The sequence below is a fragment of the Acanthochromis polyacanthus genome, chromosome 11, assembly GCF_021347895.1.
Source record: "Acanthochromis polyacanthus isolate Apoly-LR-REF ecotype Palm Island chromosome 11, KAUST_Apoly_ChrSc, whole genome shotgun sequence".
NCBI classification, from domain to species: Eukaryota; Metazoa; Chordata; class Actinopteri; family Pomacentridae; genus Acanthochromis; species Acanthochromis polyacanthus.
Genome location: NC_067123.1, coordinates 34,231,219 through 34,248,564, shown reverse-complemented (window position 1 = coordinate 34,248,564; position 17,346 = coordinate 34,231,219). Strand labels below are relative to the sequence as shown.

The 17,346-nt window shown below is 39.5% G+C and overlaps 1 protein-coding gene across 1 annotated transcript; it reads right to left on the bottom strand.

The window, feature by feature from the left end:
- Nucleotides 1-176: 176 nt before the first annotated feature.
- spag1a (sperm associated antigen 1a) lies at nt 177-15,835 on the bottom strand. The gene is made up of 8 exons (XM_022211517.2): nt 15,350-15,835; nt 13,979-14,078; nt 12,040-12,192; nt 10,889-11,046; nt 6,137-6,278; nt 3,600-3,726; nt 3,338-3,466; nt 177-2,731 (listed from the first exon to the last, which is right to left on the bottom strand). The coding sequence occupies exons 1-8, from the start codon at nt 15,714-15,716 to the stop codon at nt 2,726-2,728; spliced, it is 1,182 nt and encodes a 393-aa protein (XP_022067209.2). The 5' UTR covers nt 15,717-15,835; the 3' UTR covers nt 177-2,725.
- Between the last annotated feature and the right edge of the window lie 1,511 nt (nt 15,836-17,346).

Below are 17,346 nucleotides of genomic sequence, written 5' to 3'. Positions count from 1 at the left end.
CAAATTTCCTGCTTCATCAGCTTCAAGTGCTGCCTGTTGCCTGCATGTTTAATGTTCTCCACTGCCTTGACAGGAGCCATTGTAACAACATGATCAATGTTACTCACTTGACCTGTCGGTGGTTTTAATGTTGTGGCCGCAGGTTCTATGAACTCTCAGAAAAGAAAGGCATACCGAAGCATTCACATTGGAATTTATTATTTACATTTGCATTCACTCTATTTACATACAGTACATGCTTTTACATTCCAGGAAGCAGTACAAACATTGTCCGGAACGATCAGCTTCATATCAAGTGTTTTCATGTAGATGAGAGTTTTGTACCTTTAATTTTTACAACACAAAAAACAAGGAAAAGAGAAAAACGGTATAGGAGGCAGAGGGCTAATCACAATGGAAGATCTGAAATAATACTTTAATTCTTTAAAATTCAAGTCAAATATAAGCTGTGGCACATCGTGCTGTACAAAGATTTACATTTTCTGTCACAAACTTATGGATGATGTGAGATATTTAAGAAGTATAAGGACCTCTGCTCCTGTTCAAGGGAAACGACTTCACAAAACTAAGTCGACCAACAGTTAGAAATATCTTATTGAATGCAATAATGCAAACCGGTGAAGCAAGTAGCTGAGAGTAAAGTACAGTCTGCACACAGATCGAAGAATCTTGCAATATTTGTCAGGTTCTGCATGTAGCTTTAGCCAGTTTGCTACTAATAGACCTGGGTCAATATATAACTGAGGGACTTTTGAAGTTCATGGGATGTATCTTACATACATTTATATTAAAAATAAAAAAATGTTTTTTTATGTTCATTATGATCAGGTCTTTACAAATTCCTTAATTATTTATTGTGGAAACAGTCACTTATTAATAAAAAATGACTGGATATCAAGTGTGGATTTATCGCGTGTCAGTAGGTTTACTAAAATATCTTTATAATGTTATGGACTTGGAAAGTTCTCAGCCTGGCTCTCAGATCAGGCTCAGTCTGCTGCACCTGTGTGATTGAGCTCGGCTGTGTGCTGTTGCCAGACAGCTGGGCGGGGATATAAGGAGGGATCTCTCTCAGATGGCTGTAGGTAGGTGACCTGGAAGGTTCGACACCATCAGTCAGCTTTCTTATGGAAACCTATTTGTCTTTGTGTCAGTGCACAGAACCCAGCACTTCCTTGCTTTTGTTTTGGGGAATGTTTTTCTTTTAAGGGGTCTTAGTTTGTGTTTGGTTTACCACCTTGGTAGATTTAGTGGGGGACAGTGGTATTCAACCACACACTATCCTCTTTTAGACCACAGAACCCCGTTTTCTGTTTGTTTGTGCAGTTTTTGTTAGTTTCCCCCTTTAACAACCATGGTTTATTTAGTTCTGTCAGAGACAAGAAGGGGGTGAAACGTAACAATAAATAACTTTCAGTTTTCCTCAATTGTATATATAATAATTAGAAGAATTTTTCTGTAAAAATGCAATGTGATATTTGGTTACAGGCAGCAATGTTGATTTTAGACCTGAAAACAGCAAAAATGTCAGCTATGATACCTGTCTCCTATGTTACAAAAAGTCCCGCAATTATATATTGATCCACCTACTTTTTGGGTTTTTTCACCTTTGCAGTCAAATGAACAGACTAAAATGAAATAAACAAAGAGACTTAATTCTCTTGAAGTTGGGAAATGGCGTCCAATGTGTTAAATGTTCAGGCTTCAAGCTCAATCAATGGTCTTTTTAGAGATGTAAAGTAGAATATCATCAACGTACTGAATGACTTTCTTGTTAAATGACAGTTTCAGTTCTAACAGGAGGATGTGAAGGATTCTATGAACCAAACAAAAAAAAAGGTTTAGAATCTCTCTGGTTCCTTGTCGCAGCTGGAAGGGCATTGAAATGTGGTAATTTGCTACTATTTAAACACTGTACAACTATTGACACAAAAAGACACACAGTTGTTTGGTTACATTCAAGGTTGAACCTGAGAGCTACAGTAAGTCTTACAGTGCATGATAACTTCAGGATGTTTGTCTAAAATCAGAAAGGTGACAATCTTAAAACGAACAGAAGACTTAAGCTCTGAGCTTACATGAAAATTTAGCTAGTAAATCATCACTAATGCGATGTGAGTGCGGTTTATTTTTCACGCTGTTCTCTTGTCTTTTTAAATCAGTAGCAGCTGTAACTAGAATACATGTAAACAATGTCAAACACCTTGGACTGAAATAGCTGAGGATGCCAGATATAAGCCATAATGTAAATCTTTCTGTGCCACACACAATGCAATTAAGTTAAATCAGTTTCTGTGAGTTCTTCATCTTTAAAACAAACCAAAATAAGACCTTTAACGTTGGCATATTTCCTCTAAACTGTGGTAGAAATCTCAGTAAGGCACACAGTAAACGCTTCTCTTACCCCCAATTCTTCTCTTAACAGGCGCCCCGCAGCCTGTTACGTGAAACTGTATTTACAGTACGTTACATCACAATGTGAATGATTTGTAGTGCAAGCAGGTCACAGGTACCTTTTTAAATAGAGCTTACTATTATGTAAGGTTGTGTACTCAGCCGTGTGGTCTGCACATTTTGCAGAGCTGAAAAAGCTGGTCGTCAGCGGCCCCAGAAGTCAGTCAGTTCCCTTTTTTTTTATACGTCTTACTCACAGCAGCTGATGGCTGTAAAAGTCCAGAACTGCTACAGTATGATACGCGTCCACACCTGTGCACCACATGGAGCATCACACCTGGAGGAAATAGGCAAAAGCTAGCTTGTGTGTGGTTTTGATGGAGAGATAAAAAAAATTATAAACATTAAAATGAGTAAAGCAATGCTGCTGAGGTGAAGTATTTTTCCAGCTTTTTGATTATGGTACTCTTATGTTGCTCACATTCAAAGTCATAGACATATAAACAGTACAAAATATATAGATAAACTTAAGTATAAAAATATGTCCTAAAATTATGAACATAAGTAGTCAAGATTCAAAAGGTTTTATTTGTCACATGCTCATATAATATGTGCAATGAAATGCAAAGTGACTGTTCTCGAGGCTGTGCAGTAACAATAAGACATTATAAATGGGCAAATCTTTAGAAAAACAATAGAAAATGGGAGAAAAGTGATTGCGTGTGCTTGCATGCATGCATAGACCTACAAGTTATTTACATATTTAATGAATAGAATACAAAATGTATAAGCATAAATGTAAAATGTGCATTCTGTCTATGGGGAAAAAAGTCAATATACAGTGTAATAAATAGTGTGTTATTGCACAGAGAACTGAGGTGAAGTGAAAATGTGTTACCTTCTTGCACTGAAACACAATGAGAAACAAGATTTGTGCTCTTACCCTGTTTGCAGAGTCCATCAGACTCTTTCTCAGCAAACCCGTCACCTCCTCCAGCTCCTGCTCGGCCTCCCGGACGTTGGGGTCCAGCTGCAGGACTTCCTGTAGGTCACTGCTGGCTGACAGATAGTCCTAAAATATGGTATTACACACAAATATAGATTAAGGGTGGGAGGAAAATCAATTTTAGCAAGTAGATGCACAAACCAGCATCCTAAATTTTAAATAATTCACTTTTGTGTGTGTGATGGTGTGTGTCGGGCACCTGTAAACCCTTAAAAGCCAGGGCTCGTCTGTAGAAGGCTTTCTTGTTGGCCGGCTCCAGCTGCAGGGCAGAGTCGCAGTCCTGTTTGGCCTCTTCAAAGCGATTCAGCTTCAGGAGACAAATGGCTCTAAAGGTGAGCAAAGGGTTCAGACATCACTCAGCTGCAGCTGCTGGTGATTATTAACTAAAGTAAAAATGTGCTATCTGCTTAAATAGGATAAAAAAATCAAAAAGGCTGAGGTTATTTCATGCCAATGCTAATGACTTGCATCTTTAGAAAACTCTTGATATAAACAGAAATAGAGAAGAGCTGAAATCATCTCACTCTGTGGCCACATTTCTGCACTTTTACCAACATTTCGGACTCAGTAGCAGGAAACCGTGACTTGTTAATATGGAGATTTTTACAGTGTGTAAGAACAGTTGCAATCTTTGACAACTACAGGGTGACCAGACACACAAAAAGTGGAGTTTTCCATCAGTTTAGGTTTTCTGTTTGAAACTTTAAGATCTTACTATCACACCAAACCAAGAAATAAAAGTAAGCTGTAGCTTTTGTTCAACTCTTGTCCAGCTGTTTCACATGATTACATTATTTCTGAGAATGTTGACATGGACAAGAATTAGATGTGAGGTGATACCAGGTGATCATGTGGTGCCCTCTACTGTTTTTCCAATTGTAATGTCTTTAAAAAGAAGACCATCTTCAGGTTTACAAATCAGCTTTGTGTTACAACAGGGGTGTCAAACTCCGTTCCTGAGGACCACTATCCTGCATGTTTTAGATGTTTTCCTCTTCCAACACACCTGATTCAAATGATCAGCTTATCATCAAGCTCAGCAGAAGCCTGATAACGAGGCTGATCATTTGAATCAGGTGTGTTGGAAGAGGGAAACATCTAAAACATGCAGGATAGTGGTCCTCCAGGAACGGAGTTTGACACCCCTGTGTTACAACCTCCCGGTCAATCATGACATCTGTGAGATGGAAAACTATTTTAAATAATGCCATGAATATCAGTCTGGGGCTGCTTTTGAGTTGAAAATCGATTGAGGAAAGCGGTAGAGATGAACAGCCGGTGAATGAGGATGAAGAATTTAAGTCAAAAATTATTTTGCGTTCTAGCTAGTTTTTGTTTGTGACAACTGGTGACTTAATAGATTTTTTTCTATACATTTAACCTTCAGGTCTCAGTTTTAAAAAGTTACAGACGTTCTTAAAGACAACTGACAAAGACGTGTTCATGTCAAAAACACTGCTACAAATACATCTACATTTGTTCTCCATTTTCAGTCACCACTTCAGGGATCAAAAAATACAAATGTTGACTTATTTTCAGGATTTTCACTCTTCAAATGCAAGTTTGTTTACATTATGCTACTTTTTTTTAATATACTACATACTTAAAGGCTTGTTGTAAAGGAAATTATCACAGTCTTGGAAATATTGGGGATTACCAACACTGATTCTGGTACATTATTATTGTTTATGCAGTGTCAGATAAAATTAAAACTCACACACACTCAGGACGTGATGACAAAAAAAAATGCCATAAAAAGTGTGTGATGTGTCATGGATTAGCAACAGCAGCAGGGATTCTGTCACAGCTTAAGGCTGTGGGCTGCGGTCCTTCTCTCTATCTCTCTCATTGTGGCGTTGGAGCTGGCAGCAGGTGTGGCTCGTTGCAATCAGCAGATCAGGTGCAGGTGGGAGCCGCTGACTGTCACTCTGGCTTCTCCATAAAGGCAGACTTCACCTGTCCTTTGAAGCTGGACTGTTGTCTAATCTCCAGTTGGTACTGGGAGTAGAGGCAGTGTTTGCCACTTACCTGGTACCATCAGTAACCCTGTTCTCTGTGTTTAGAGGTCGACTCCTGTTTGCTGCCTGGGTTGTACCAAAAGCGGGTTAACTTTAGGTTCAATTATTTTAGTTGTTGTTAGTCCTCCGTGCCGTTAGGGACTTCATAGATCGGTTCTGTCTATACAGGTTCTGTAGTTCTTCCTGTTCCGGGTTCTTAGTTCCGGTTGTCACTTGTAGTTCTATTTTGGTGTTGTAAATAAAAGCGTTGTAAAACCATAATCTCAGTCTGCATCTTCATTTCCTGCTTCTGAGCCTTTTTGCACTTGCTGTAACAGATTCTGATGTATTCCTATTTTTAAAGAAGTGCCAGATTAAAAAAAAAAAACACTCAGGGAAAGAATGTCCATGTCAGAAACACTGCCACACGAATGAACATTAATATTTTTTCCCCTTTCACTGAGTTTTATCACACCCTTATCTTTATCCTGGAACACTTCCCTCTACCGCACACATCCATCCATCCATCCATCCATCCATCCATCCTCTATACACCGCTTTATCCTCACTAGGGTCGCGGGGGTGCTGGAGTCTATCCCAGCTGACTCGGGCGAAGGCAGGGGACACCCTGGACAGGTCACCAGTCTGTCGCAGGGCTACTACCGCACACAGTGATTCTTAATTTAATTCAGTCACTGTTGCAAACAATACTCGTGTGTGTGGGTTGTTGTGTTCATACCTGTTTGTGTACAGAGCACATTCATCCGGTTTCAGGGTGAGACATTCAGTGTACTTCTCCAGAGCCTCCTGGAAGTTTCCTTTCTTGACCAGACCGTTGCCTTCCTGTTTGAGTAAAGTAAAGCGGGCTTCTTTTCTTCTGACTGTGGGCAGAAAAATTAAATTTAGAAGACAAAATGACTCCAATTATGAAAACAACCAGTATTCATCTAAATACAGAACACGGAGTTTGGATCTAGATTTCATGAAGTGATCGTTTTCTTCAGTGTTGCACATGTCAGGTCAGGCTGCACTAAATGAGTTTGTCTTTCAAGAAGCTTCTGCTGTTAGTTCAGCAAACTGCTCCAATAAATCCATCAGCCTGTCAGCGGCCGGCTGAATGGAGCAGAGTGGATGATTCAACTCCTCCTTAGTTAGCTGTCTGCGGTGCTGAGGAAGTCACGACATCTAATGAGTGGTGGAGACGCACACAGAGGATCCTGGCATTTATCAGACGACACAGTGATGGATGTGAACTGTGAAGAAATCTTGACTCAGCAGGTTTGCTCATGTACAATTACTATTCAGACCCCTTTACTTTTTACATATTTTCCAACACCCTGTATTAAAGGTCAGAACCAGATAATCATTTTGGTAAATTTGCAAAAACTTTAAGTGTAGACTGATGGGAGATGCCAATGATGTGATCTAAAATGAATCCTACAACATAATACACTGTTATAATTTACCACTCTGACGGTCTTTGGCCAGAAATGCTCTGTTGCTAGGAAACTAAATTAACAGGGTCAATATATAATTAAGGGACTTTTGAAGTCCATGGGAAATTCCATAATTACTTATTATGGAAACAATCGTAAAAAATGACTGGATATCACTAAAATGCCAACTAAATAACTGTTCAAATTTAATAACAACCACCTTCTAATGAGCTAAACAATAATAAAATGAGCTTATTCTTTTTATTAAGTTGACATAATCATGACTTATTTCTTTTTTTGGCAAAATATCAAATTTATATGAATGTAATTTAATGTATATATAATATTTAAAAGAATCTTTCTGTAAAAATGCCATGTGGTGTTTGGTTATAGGCAGCCATGTTGATTTTAGGCCTGAAAACAGCATAAAACGTGAACTATGATACAAAAAGTCCCACAATTATAGAGTGACCCAATAGCAAAACACCCGTATTCTAGTTCAAACACGATGTTAATAAAAGCTGTGTGTCACACTGAGAGAAAACAGAATGTTCATGGATACATATAACAAAAGAAAAGAACTAGAAAAGCACTGAGAGAGTGCAGACCTCCGCCAAGGATAGAGAGGAAAACAGGAAACCCATGCAGTAAAGGATCATGAGCTGGAATCAAACCTGTGTCTCTGACACAGTTCTGTTTACGAATCACCTTCTTAACCAGTTGAGCTATCTGGACACCTTACTCCAATTTGTTGGACGACATACTAACCTATGATGTTTTTTTGTCATATTTTGGATCACATACTAAAATATACTAAAAAATTCAAAGTGATCCAGAATCCAGGATCCTTTCCGGATTGCCACCAAAATTAAATCAGCTCTTCCTCTTACCATAGTCTACATGCCCTCAAAATTTCATGTGAATCTGCCCAGGCGTTTTTGAGTTATCTTGCTAACAGACAGACAGACAGACGGACACACAAACGCCGGGTGTCACATAACCTCCTAAATAAATAAATGCAAGAGACATAAATCAAATTTTTTCTAGACAAGAAGGAACCTCCCCAACAAAATTGACAACAGAAAATACATTTTAAGTCACAAAGCAATGAATTTTATGTTATTCTTGTATGACCATTTGTATTTTAATTGAAAATACAGCCATATTGTAGAATATGTAAATGTAGAGGCAGATTGAGCTCTTTTCTGTGGAGCTTCTGGAGAGCCATTACGAAGCCGTGTGAACGTTTGTGTACGCAAACTACATATTTTCTCAGTGCAGATTGCTGTTTATTTTTTAATGCACTGTTGCAGATCAGTGAGACATCAGCAGACCGTCTTGTTGCACAGCATGTTTCAAATCTCCTCACAGATGCTCATCTCTGGAGAGCTCGAACAAACAAGCTTCAGCTTTCTTGAAGTGGTTCATGGTGGAGTTTGAGGTCTGCATTAGATCACTGTCATATTGTAGAAATGATCCTCTTTTCAGTTTCACTTTGTGGACAACATTTGCATCCAGAATCTGGTGATATTTAGAGAAATCCATTCTTTCTTCTTTTCATGCGATGCTGCCACACAACCCCAAAGCAAAATATTTCCACTGTGATGCTTCACAGATGTTCTTTTGATCAGCTTCTTTTGTCCAAACGTGCTTTTGCGATTGAGTTTTACGTTTATCTGCTCACAGCTGGTGTTTTCTAAATGATTTTTTCTTATCCAGATGTTGCTTTTCTTACTTCAGATATTGACTTTTGTGATACCAGTGTACCCTCCTGCAGCTTTTTTTCAGGCTTCAAATCCACTTTTTCTAATGTTAAATATCTCCTGGTCTTCCAGATGTTGTCTTAATTTCCACTGTTTTCTTTAAATGCAATTTCTTAATGACTTCTTGGACCATGGAAACTGTAACGTGAAGGCATTGTGATATCTTTTACAAGCTGTCCTCTGCTTTGTAGGCATCAGTTAGCTCCATTATGAGATTCTCCATCAGTCATTGCAAGTTGTTGTTGCCAGGAGCTGTTGTTGTTGAGCGTGACCTCAAGGCCTGAAGAGTCCGAGCTCTGATGATTCCTACTGACAGTCCTTGACCTGCCTTACAAGCCCTAACGAGTCAATTAAAGCCTAATGAGATCAAGTTCATGATTTAAACGGTAACAATGCATTTGAAGGAAGCCTCATTTGTAATGTCGGTTTGCTTCAGGCTTAGCGTTTGATTCTTTTCACTTCAGAAAACAATTAAATATGTAATTATCTCTGGGCTACACACAGCTGTAGTTGCAAACAGCAGGAGAGAGACAGAATGTTTTAACATCATCATCAACAACAGCTCAATCACACAGCGATGCTCGTTTAACTTGTGGCTATTTAAAGCACATTAGCCACACAGGAGACTGAAATACAGTAAATGAGCGCAAGTCTTTCTTTGGTGGAATTGTTTGAGTGGATTTTATTCCTGCCTCTGTTATCATGGCAACAGTTTTTCACATTTTTATTGAGAAATCCAGTTTTATGTTGGTTTTATGAATGGCTTGTTTTGCAGGTGACTTTATTTCCAGTGTTTCGGTTATCAAAGCCGGTTGATTAGGATGGAGCAGCGTGACTTCCGTGTTTTTATGAGTGCATAAATTAAATTCGATTCGTTTGAGACACTGAGTCATTTCACATGTGATTCACAGGCAATTAAGAAAACAGAGATTGTCATTTTATGTGTTTAGAAATGACATAATTTGGCCAGAACTGTAAGGAAATATTTCAACTTTAAGCACACTACCAAGAATACATAAAAAATATTGCTGTGTTAGTTTTTATATCCAATTTAATATAGAAAAATGTATTTAAAATCTATTTCATCAGAGGTATAATACAGAAATGGTTACAGAATTGTCTCTGGTTGCTTTAAAGTGTCCCAGTGTGTAGAAGAAATATACCAAATACATTGAGATATTGTGTTTTAGTGAGTTAAGAACAGTCAGAATGCTGCTTTAACTCTTAAAGTCTAAAAACTGGCAAATTAAAGGAAATTCCTCCATTGATTAATCTTCTGATGCACTGGGTTTGTGGTCGGGACTCAGTTCATTTATTGACTGTTTTTTTCGATCCCACCTTTCATCCCTTAGTCACAAGGTGTGACCCTGCTTCATTTAATTGCTAATTATATGCACAGAAAAAGAGTGAGAGTTTTCCCAGGTGAGAAAATTTAGTCATCTCACTTAAAGTGGATTGCAGCTGTGCAGACTTATTACCGGCACTGAATTACTGCTCAGTGAAGCAAAACTACATTTTATTTTTGAAAAAATTACAGACACACTCTGACAGAAGTTGGTATCGTGTTCTTTAAATGCAGAAGATGTTGCATGATTGTTGCAGTAAAATTAGATTTTCTCACTAAATACTTGGTGATGCTGTTGAACATCTTCACATCTGTTTCCCCAGCAACAGCAGCAGCTATTCTGAGATTAGCACAGTTCCATCTATGTGCTAAACTCATTAACTGTTTATACATGTATGCGTTTGAGCTGCTGTTATGTTCTATATCTGGGATTTTTGTGTGATAAAGAGGAAAAAAAATATTTTTAATGTATTTGTTTTTATAGCAGTAGGTCTACTACACTGTATGTATTTAAATATATTTAGGTTTATGCTACAAGCAGACTCTTCTGGTCTGTGAAAGCAGCAGAAGAAACCTGACCTGGATTGTTCCATTACAGCAGCACTATACTCTGTGTGGATTGCCTTCCCTCTGCATTATTGATAGTCCCCCCAGACACACACACACACTGTCTCTCAGCAGGACTCTGCGTTCACCACAGCTCAGCAGTTACACACTGATTCTCACTGACTGACTTCTGCCGCTGCTGCTGCCTCATGATGCCATCATTCAAAGAGTTCTTTTCAAAACACTCTGAATTTTATCCTCCACAACTCATTCAGGAGTATTTCCCCACAGAGGATGCCAGATTTCTTTAATATATCTCCCTGACTGAGGAGCTTTACAGCCAGAAACCCTTCATGTGAGCCATTTAACCGCCCATGTTAGAAGGAAGTGATGCGGCTCACCTTCCTCCTGTGCAGCCCTGGCGGCTCTGGCCTGAGCCTGCTCGATGCTGATGGGTTTTTCTCTGTGTTGCTGCTGGACGGACAGAGGGACGACGGGAATGTCTGGGAGCTTCTCCCTCCACTCAGGCCCGTCCTGCTCAATCAGCATCCTGGTGATTCTGGCAAAAGACAAGGGGGATAAAACACTCTTAGTGGCACTGATGCTCTGACCTTTGCTGAGGGGAGACTGAACCTTAGAGGACGGTGTAGCTGAGCAGCTTAATGGCAGTCACATGGCACCAGATCCCTCTGCGGTCATTGATGAAACCCCTAAAAACTCATCTCTGTGGATCTAAATTACATATTTAAAGGGTTTCGCTCATGAAAGTAATCAGTTCCTGTCTTAAAATGTAACTCTGCACTGCCTCCATTAAAACGTGCAGATCTGTAAATTGCCCGCTTCTCTCTTTACCCGCTCCTGGAGCAATTTAGCAAAAGGTGACCAAACTAAAAGCCAATTCTGAAAAACAACTCCCAGTGGGCATGTTAACAGGGTACAAATCTTGGTTTTCATTGAAACTGGGTCTCTAAGCTAGTTCTAGCCACATGCTGCCTTTCAAGTGAAATCTCATATGTGCATTTTAGCCTAAAAGTCCTTTTCCATTTGTCTATGCCCAATTATGAAAATTCCACAGAAATGAATGGATGCTATGAGGTTAAACAATGAATATAGCTAAGTCTCAAATCCACATTCGTACGACTTCTACAGCTGTTTTGAGTCTGCAGCGTGGTCAGACTGGAAAAATAACAAAGTAAAACAAATTGCGGACGGAGTTGAAACAGTCCCAACATAGCCGCAGAAAACCAAACATGTCATTGTCTCTGTGTGAACTTTTACTGATGCTGGCATTCGTACATCAAGTCTGCATTTAGACTTGCCTTCGTGTCTCCTTTCAACACTACAAAAGCTGATTTCAGGAGGAGCTCTTGAGTGAAATCTTCACAGTTTTTTTCAAGTTTGTCCTAAAATAGAGGCCGCCATAACAAACATGGAGTGTTCTCTCTCAACAACTATCTTCTGTGACTTTCTGGAATGAGCGAGAACAACAGCAACTTCTGACCCTGATGCTTTTGTGTAACTCTGTAGCTTCCTGTGTTTTGTGTTCGCTGACCTGTGGACGCTGTCGTGAGCCGCCTGCACCCCAGTGTCGATCTGCAAGACGGTCTTATAATCCACGTAGGCCTTTCTGTAGCGCTCCAGTGACTCATAGGCCATAGCTCTGCGTAAGAGGGGCTTCAAGGAGTAGGGCTGCAGCTCCAAAGCCCTAAGAGGATCAGAGAGACGCAGACACAGAGGATCAAACCATCGACGCTCGGCATTGTGTCACAGGTGTAATCTGTTGTTTTTCCATTCATAAACATGTGAAAAATGGCTTCAACCTCTTGAACCCACAGCAAAATCAAATACCAAAACTGCATCATCATGGACAATCAGCATTTGGATTATTTTTGTAGAAAAGCTGAGCAATCTGTTAGTCTCGTCTGCAACATGGACACAGAACATTATGGACTGATTACAAAGCAAACGTCTCTTTTCTCTACACACCATAACAGGCAGTGTATGAACGTAGTATCTGATAAAATAATATATTCCAGACAGTTATGAAGTGAGTTTATTTACTTTTAGGGGTCAACTAACAGCACATCAGAATAAAAAAATGTAGAAAGAATAAGCAGAAGCACAACAAACCTGATTTAAATCTGACTTTAAAAAGGGATAAACTAGCAGAGTGAAGCTTTTTAAAGCTAAGTCTTCAGATTATTTAAGAAGCGTGGTTGGAAAATAAAGCAGTAATGAAAGAAAGATAGGAAAGATCAACCAGTAATCTACTGATCTATGTTCTGTCTTTCCAAAATGTGAAAATATTAAGCCTGAAAAAGCTGTGAGATGAAGGAAATATGAGAAGATCTCCACTAGTTTTACAGATCAAATTGTAGAAACAGATGAAACCTCCAAAGTTATGAAGAAGTGAGTTCAGCAGACCTTTGTAACTCACTTCTCATCTCTGCTCAAAGCTACATGAGCCGCTATTCATGACATACATCTGAATCTGTGCTAGTTTTGATCAACTCTGACCAAACCTACCTTCACTTTAAAGTTTTTTAAAGGTTGTGGGTTTAAACAAAAATAATAATAACAGACTAAATAAAAGAAATAGGCATATGGCCTTTGGGTCAGAAAATTGAAGCCAAAGTGCCTCAAACCTGCATTCTTTGTAACAGCCAGTAGGGGGCAACTTTATTGGAACTTCAGCTGCATAGAAGTCTATGTGAAGGTGAACTTACTTCTCACTTGATTTACTACTTCAGTTAACATTTTCCTGATGAGTTTATGGTCCCAGTTCGTTAGTTTCTCAATTAATGTCATAGTTTATGTAAAGTTGGATGCCCATCGAGAGCTAAATCTACATTTATCTGATAATTTATTGTTTGGTAACAATACGCATCATAGTGTCCTCCTGCTATCGGGTCACATTATTGCACAAGGGTTTTCAAATCATCAATTAGCCTTTCAACACTATTAGCTAGCACAATGTAGCATTAGAACACAGGAGTGATGGTTGCTGGAAATGTTCCTCTGTGCCCCATTTAGATATTCCATCAAAAATCAGCTGTTTCCAGCTAGAATAGTCATTCACCACATTAACAATGTCTACACATCTCTAGACATCATTGAAAAAAATTCTTTTTTTTACAAAAATAAGGACATTTCTAAGTGATTCCAAACTTTTGAATAGTAGTGTATATCTTGCTCCTTCCCAGCTTTCCTCCATTATCATCAAAATGTGCTATTTTCTGATACCAAAATGCTAGCAAACATCAAATTCAAGTCAAGGCTTCAAAACAATAATGCACAACCCAGTGGATGACATCACTGCGGCTACGTCCACTTCTGACTGTATCTCTGTTTGTACTGTATGAATATTAAGCCTTCTAAGTCCAAAATATGATGGAAAATGTGTCGAGCACTCCGTTTAAACCTGACAGATGCATTAAAAGGCCTTGCAAAATGAAAACATGGTGCCAGAAACACACAGAGCTGACACGTACTTGGTGCAGTCCTGTATGCAGTCTGTGCTGTTTCCATCCTTTAGGTAACAGGCGGCTCTGTTGGAGTACAGAATACACAGGTCTTCTGGACTGTCAATGCCTGCAGGGGGACAATCACAACCACTCATGTGAGAGACCAGACCCTGAAAGAACACTCAGACCATCTTTGATCTCAGAAACACAATAGCGGCAGCTCTTTTTTTTTGTTGTTGTTTTCCTCTAATAACAATATGTGGTTTTAGATTTTGTGGTATTGGCTTGAAAAGCTCAGAAATCAAGTGAAGCAGCTCAGTTTCAGCTGTCTAGAAATGCTGAAGGGGAGGATGGTAGACAGATACATGAATGTGTTAACAGTCCCTCTCCTGTGAGTCTCCTCTGCAGTTTCATAAGCGGTGGTACACACTGCTGCAAATCTAATGTCAACACACAAACAGACTCAAAGCATCCGACTGCTTTTCAAACGTTGTCATACATTGTCGTAAATCTGTCCTCAGTGATGCAGAAAAAAAGCATCAGTCTTACCAACTGTGAGAGGAAAAGTTGGCCGAGTTCTGTTAGCATGACATTGAGTCTTTAGGTCCCTACGCACCAGAACCAGACTCCTATCTGCAGGCCAACACTCCTTTGCATTCACAAATCACCAGCGACGCCTCATGTCTCGACTACAGTCTCTGGATATTAGAAAACTGAGGTGACCTGCACTCGATCTGTTCTTTATAATTATACCAATTATAGTGCAGAATGTGCAGGATGAGATAAACTGTGCGGTAAGACCGAGCAGAGGCGTAATGTATTCATAACTGACATGGGATACTGTGGATTATGGAGCCAAATTACTCTCTGACTCAACTCGTATCTGATACCCTTACCAGGGCTAATACACAGATGCTACGAGAGGTCAGCCTGTGCCACCCATCTGTTGTCGTTGGTGACTTCATTAGAAGCTGCTTTTGAGGAGCTGTCGTGGGCAATATAAGCAGAAGCAACTTAAACTCTTGATTTTAAATTTTAACTGCGGTAACTTTGATAATGAAATAATTTGTCTGAGCAAATGTGTTAGAATTCACTGCTTAGAGCATCTAAAATTTGAACATTTGCGGGGTTTTTTGTACTTTTCTTGAGCATTTTGAATTAGTCAGTTTGAGTTTTGGACAATCTTAACAGGTATTTCCACCATAGACCAATCTATTAATGGATTAATTAAACCTTGTGCTGTGACACAAGCTGTCTACTGCTGGTACAGTATATTATAACACCAGAATTTCTTTTTCCATATATCTCTAACGGAAAATCTAAAGTTATGATGAACAGATTTGTTTCTCCTTGGATGAAAAACCTGTTCATGACAAATCAAACAAGCCGTTCCCCCACCTGCTTCAGCACATGCGTCAATGGCCTGGCTGTACTTCTCCAAGGCGTCTCCAAACTGCCCATGTTTGAAAAGGTGGTTCCCCTCATTCTTGAGCCGGGCCAGGTGAGGAGGCAGGGCCCCGGCAGGAGCGTCCAGGTAACTAGTGTCCACTGCAGGGCTGCTCTGCTCCTCCTGTCCACCGGCAGGGCTGTTTTCTCTCTGAGTGCCATTGACCGCCCCCTTCTCCGGAGCTCTGTCATTCTGGGGCTTTTCCCCTCCACCGCCTCCTCCTGCCCCCCGGCTCCTCGTCCCGCTCCCCGCTGAGGCCTGATCCGGCCTGGCCGCCCCTCCTCCGCTGCCCGGGGGTTTCTCCTGCGCGTTCCCCATAGCTGCACTCCCTCTGCAGTGTGTTCAAACTCTGCCTCCCTCCCTGCCTCTCCTTCTCTCAGAGCTGCAGCTACATCTGTGCCTGGCTGGGGATTTCTGCTGGACACACCTCCGGTTTAAAGCGTCACAAGTGATGTCAGAGGGAGGAGGATGTTCACAGCGATGCAGTGCTGCAGCAGGCCGCCTCTGACGGGAAAGCCTCGCTTAGACTTCAGAGGAAAAAACACTGAGGTGGAACATACACACAGAAATATGGAAATACAGAATGATCACCAGGGCAGACTGGACAGATTATTAACAGAAACGACAAAATTACAACATCTGAATTACCCAAATAAGAGGAAATGTTTGCAATTTGTGCTTTTATTGTAATTTATCAAATTAAACTACTAAATGTTTGCTCACAATAAGAGCTGCTCCTGAGCTACTTTTCATCTCAAATTAGAACGATAAGTTGTTGCATGGTTCTAATTTACTAATTTACTATAGGTCAATAGCTAATAGGATCAGCAAACTCATTTTTAAAAGCCTTTTGTAAGTTCTGGCTTACAGCAATATGCACTTTTAAAAATATTGTCTTATTTCTGAAATCATCTTGCAAACCCCCTTCAGTATCAAGCAACTCCCCTGGAGGACCTAAACCTCTTGTTTGGGAACCACTTGCATAGATGACTACAGGAGAATGTATTAGTCCGTTTTTGTACATTTTCCTGTATTAATTTAGTCACTTGTTCATCATCCTGTAGTTCTAAAAATTTTGACTTCTGTGAACTTAAACAGGATGAACATGTCAGAAATGCCTTATATAACAGTTTGCAAGTGAAAACAACAAATTAGAGAAAAGTGAAAAAATTATCAGTAATAGTGTTTTTCTGCCTTTTGAAAATCTATATATATAAGTTTTTGGCATTTTAGATTTAACTTCTGATGTATTTTAGCCAGAGGGCACCACTGATCTGGAATGATAATCACAATCTAAACAATAACGAAGGTCTAATGAAATCTCTCTCTTTTTTTTCAGAGTGGTGTAATTAGCAGATGAGAATATGTACTTCGGTGTTATGAGGGCGCAAAATTTGTCCTGCTTCCAAATGCTGCACACAGCTGCATAATATTTACATGATACATAATCTCCATATGAACACAAGCAGACAATACACAGATGCACAACTGTGCGCCTGGTACATGAAACACAGCTCTTATCAAAGAATAAAAGACATGTGGTCAATAAAGTAGCATAATAAAAGAATTAAAGAACAACTGAAAAGCCACATGTAAAAAGGAAAATGTCCGTACATAATTAAGACATTTAAATGGAAACAAAACGCTAAATAGATGGTACAGCACAAGCTGTTAGTTCGTATTGCACCTGCATGCATTTAAATTTGTATTGCATCATTTGATATGTAATTAGAAGGTGTACAACTTTAGCTTCTTTTTTTCAGTTTGGGAACCTCGGATCTCAGTGTTACCTCTCACAGATGATTATGAATGAAACACAAACTGTGAAAACAGTCACAAGCAAAAAAACATGTTTTTAATAAAACAAAATGTTGATGTATAATTCATAACAAAACAAAATAGACCCCAGTGTTGTTTATGCTGACACTGAAATGAATAATTCTGCAGT

Coding starts and splice junctions, on each gene's coding strand:
- spag1a (XM_022211517.2), bottom strand. CDS start 15,716: ATGGGGAACGCGCAGGAGAAACCCCCGGGCAGCGGAGGAGGGGCGGCC. Junction 12,193..13,978: donor TGCATACAGGACTGCACCAA/GTACGTGTCAGC, acceptor TGATCCTCTTAG/GGCTTTGGAGCTGCAGCCCT. Junction 3,727..6,136: donor TGTGCTCTGTACACAAACAG/GTATGAACACAA, acceptor GCTCACCTTTAG/AGCCATTTGTCTCCTGAAGC.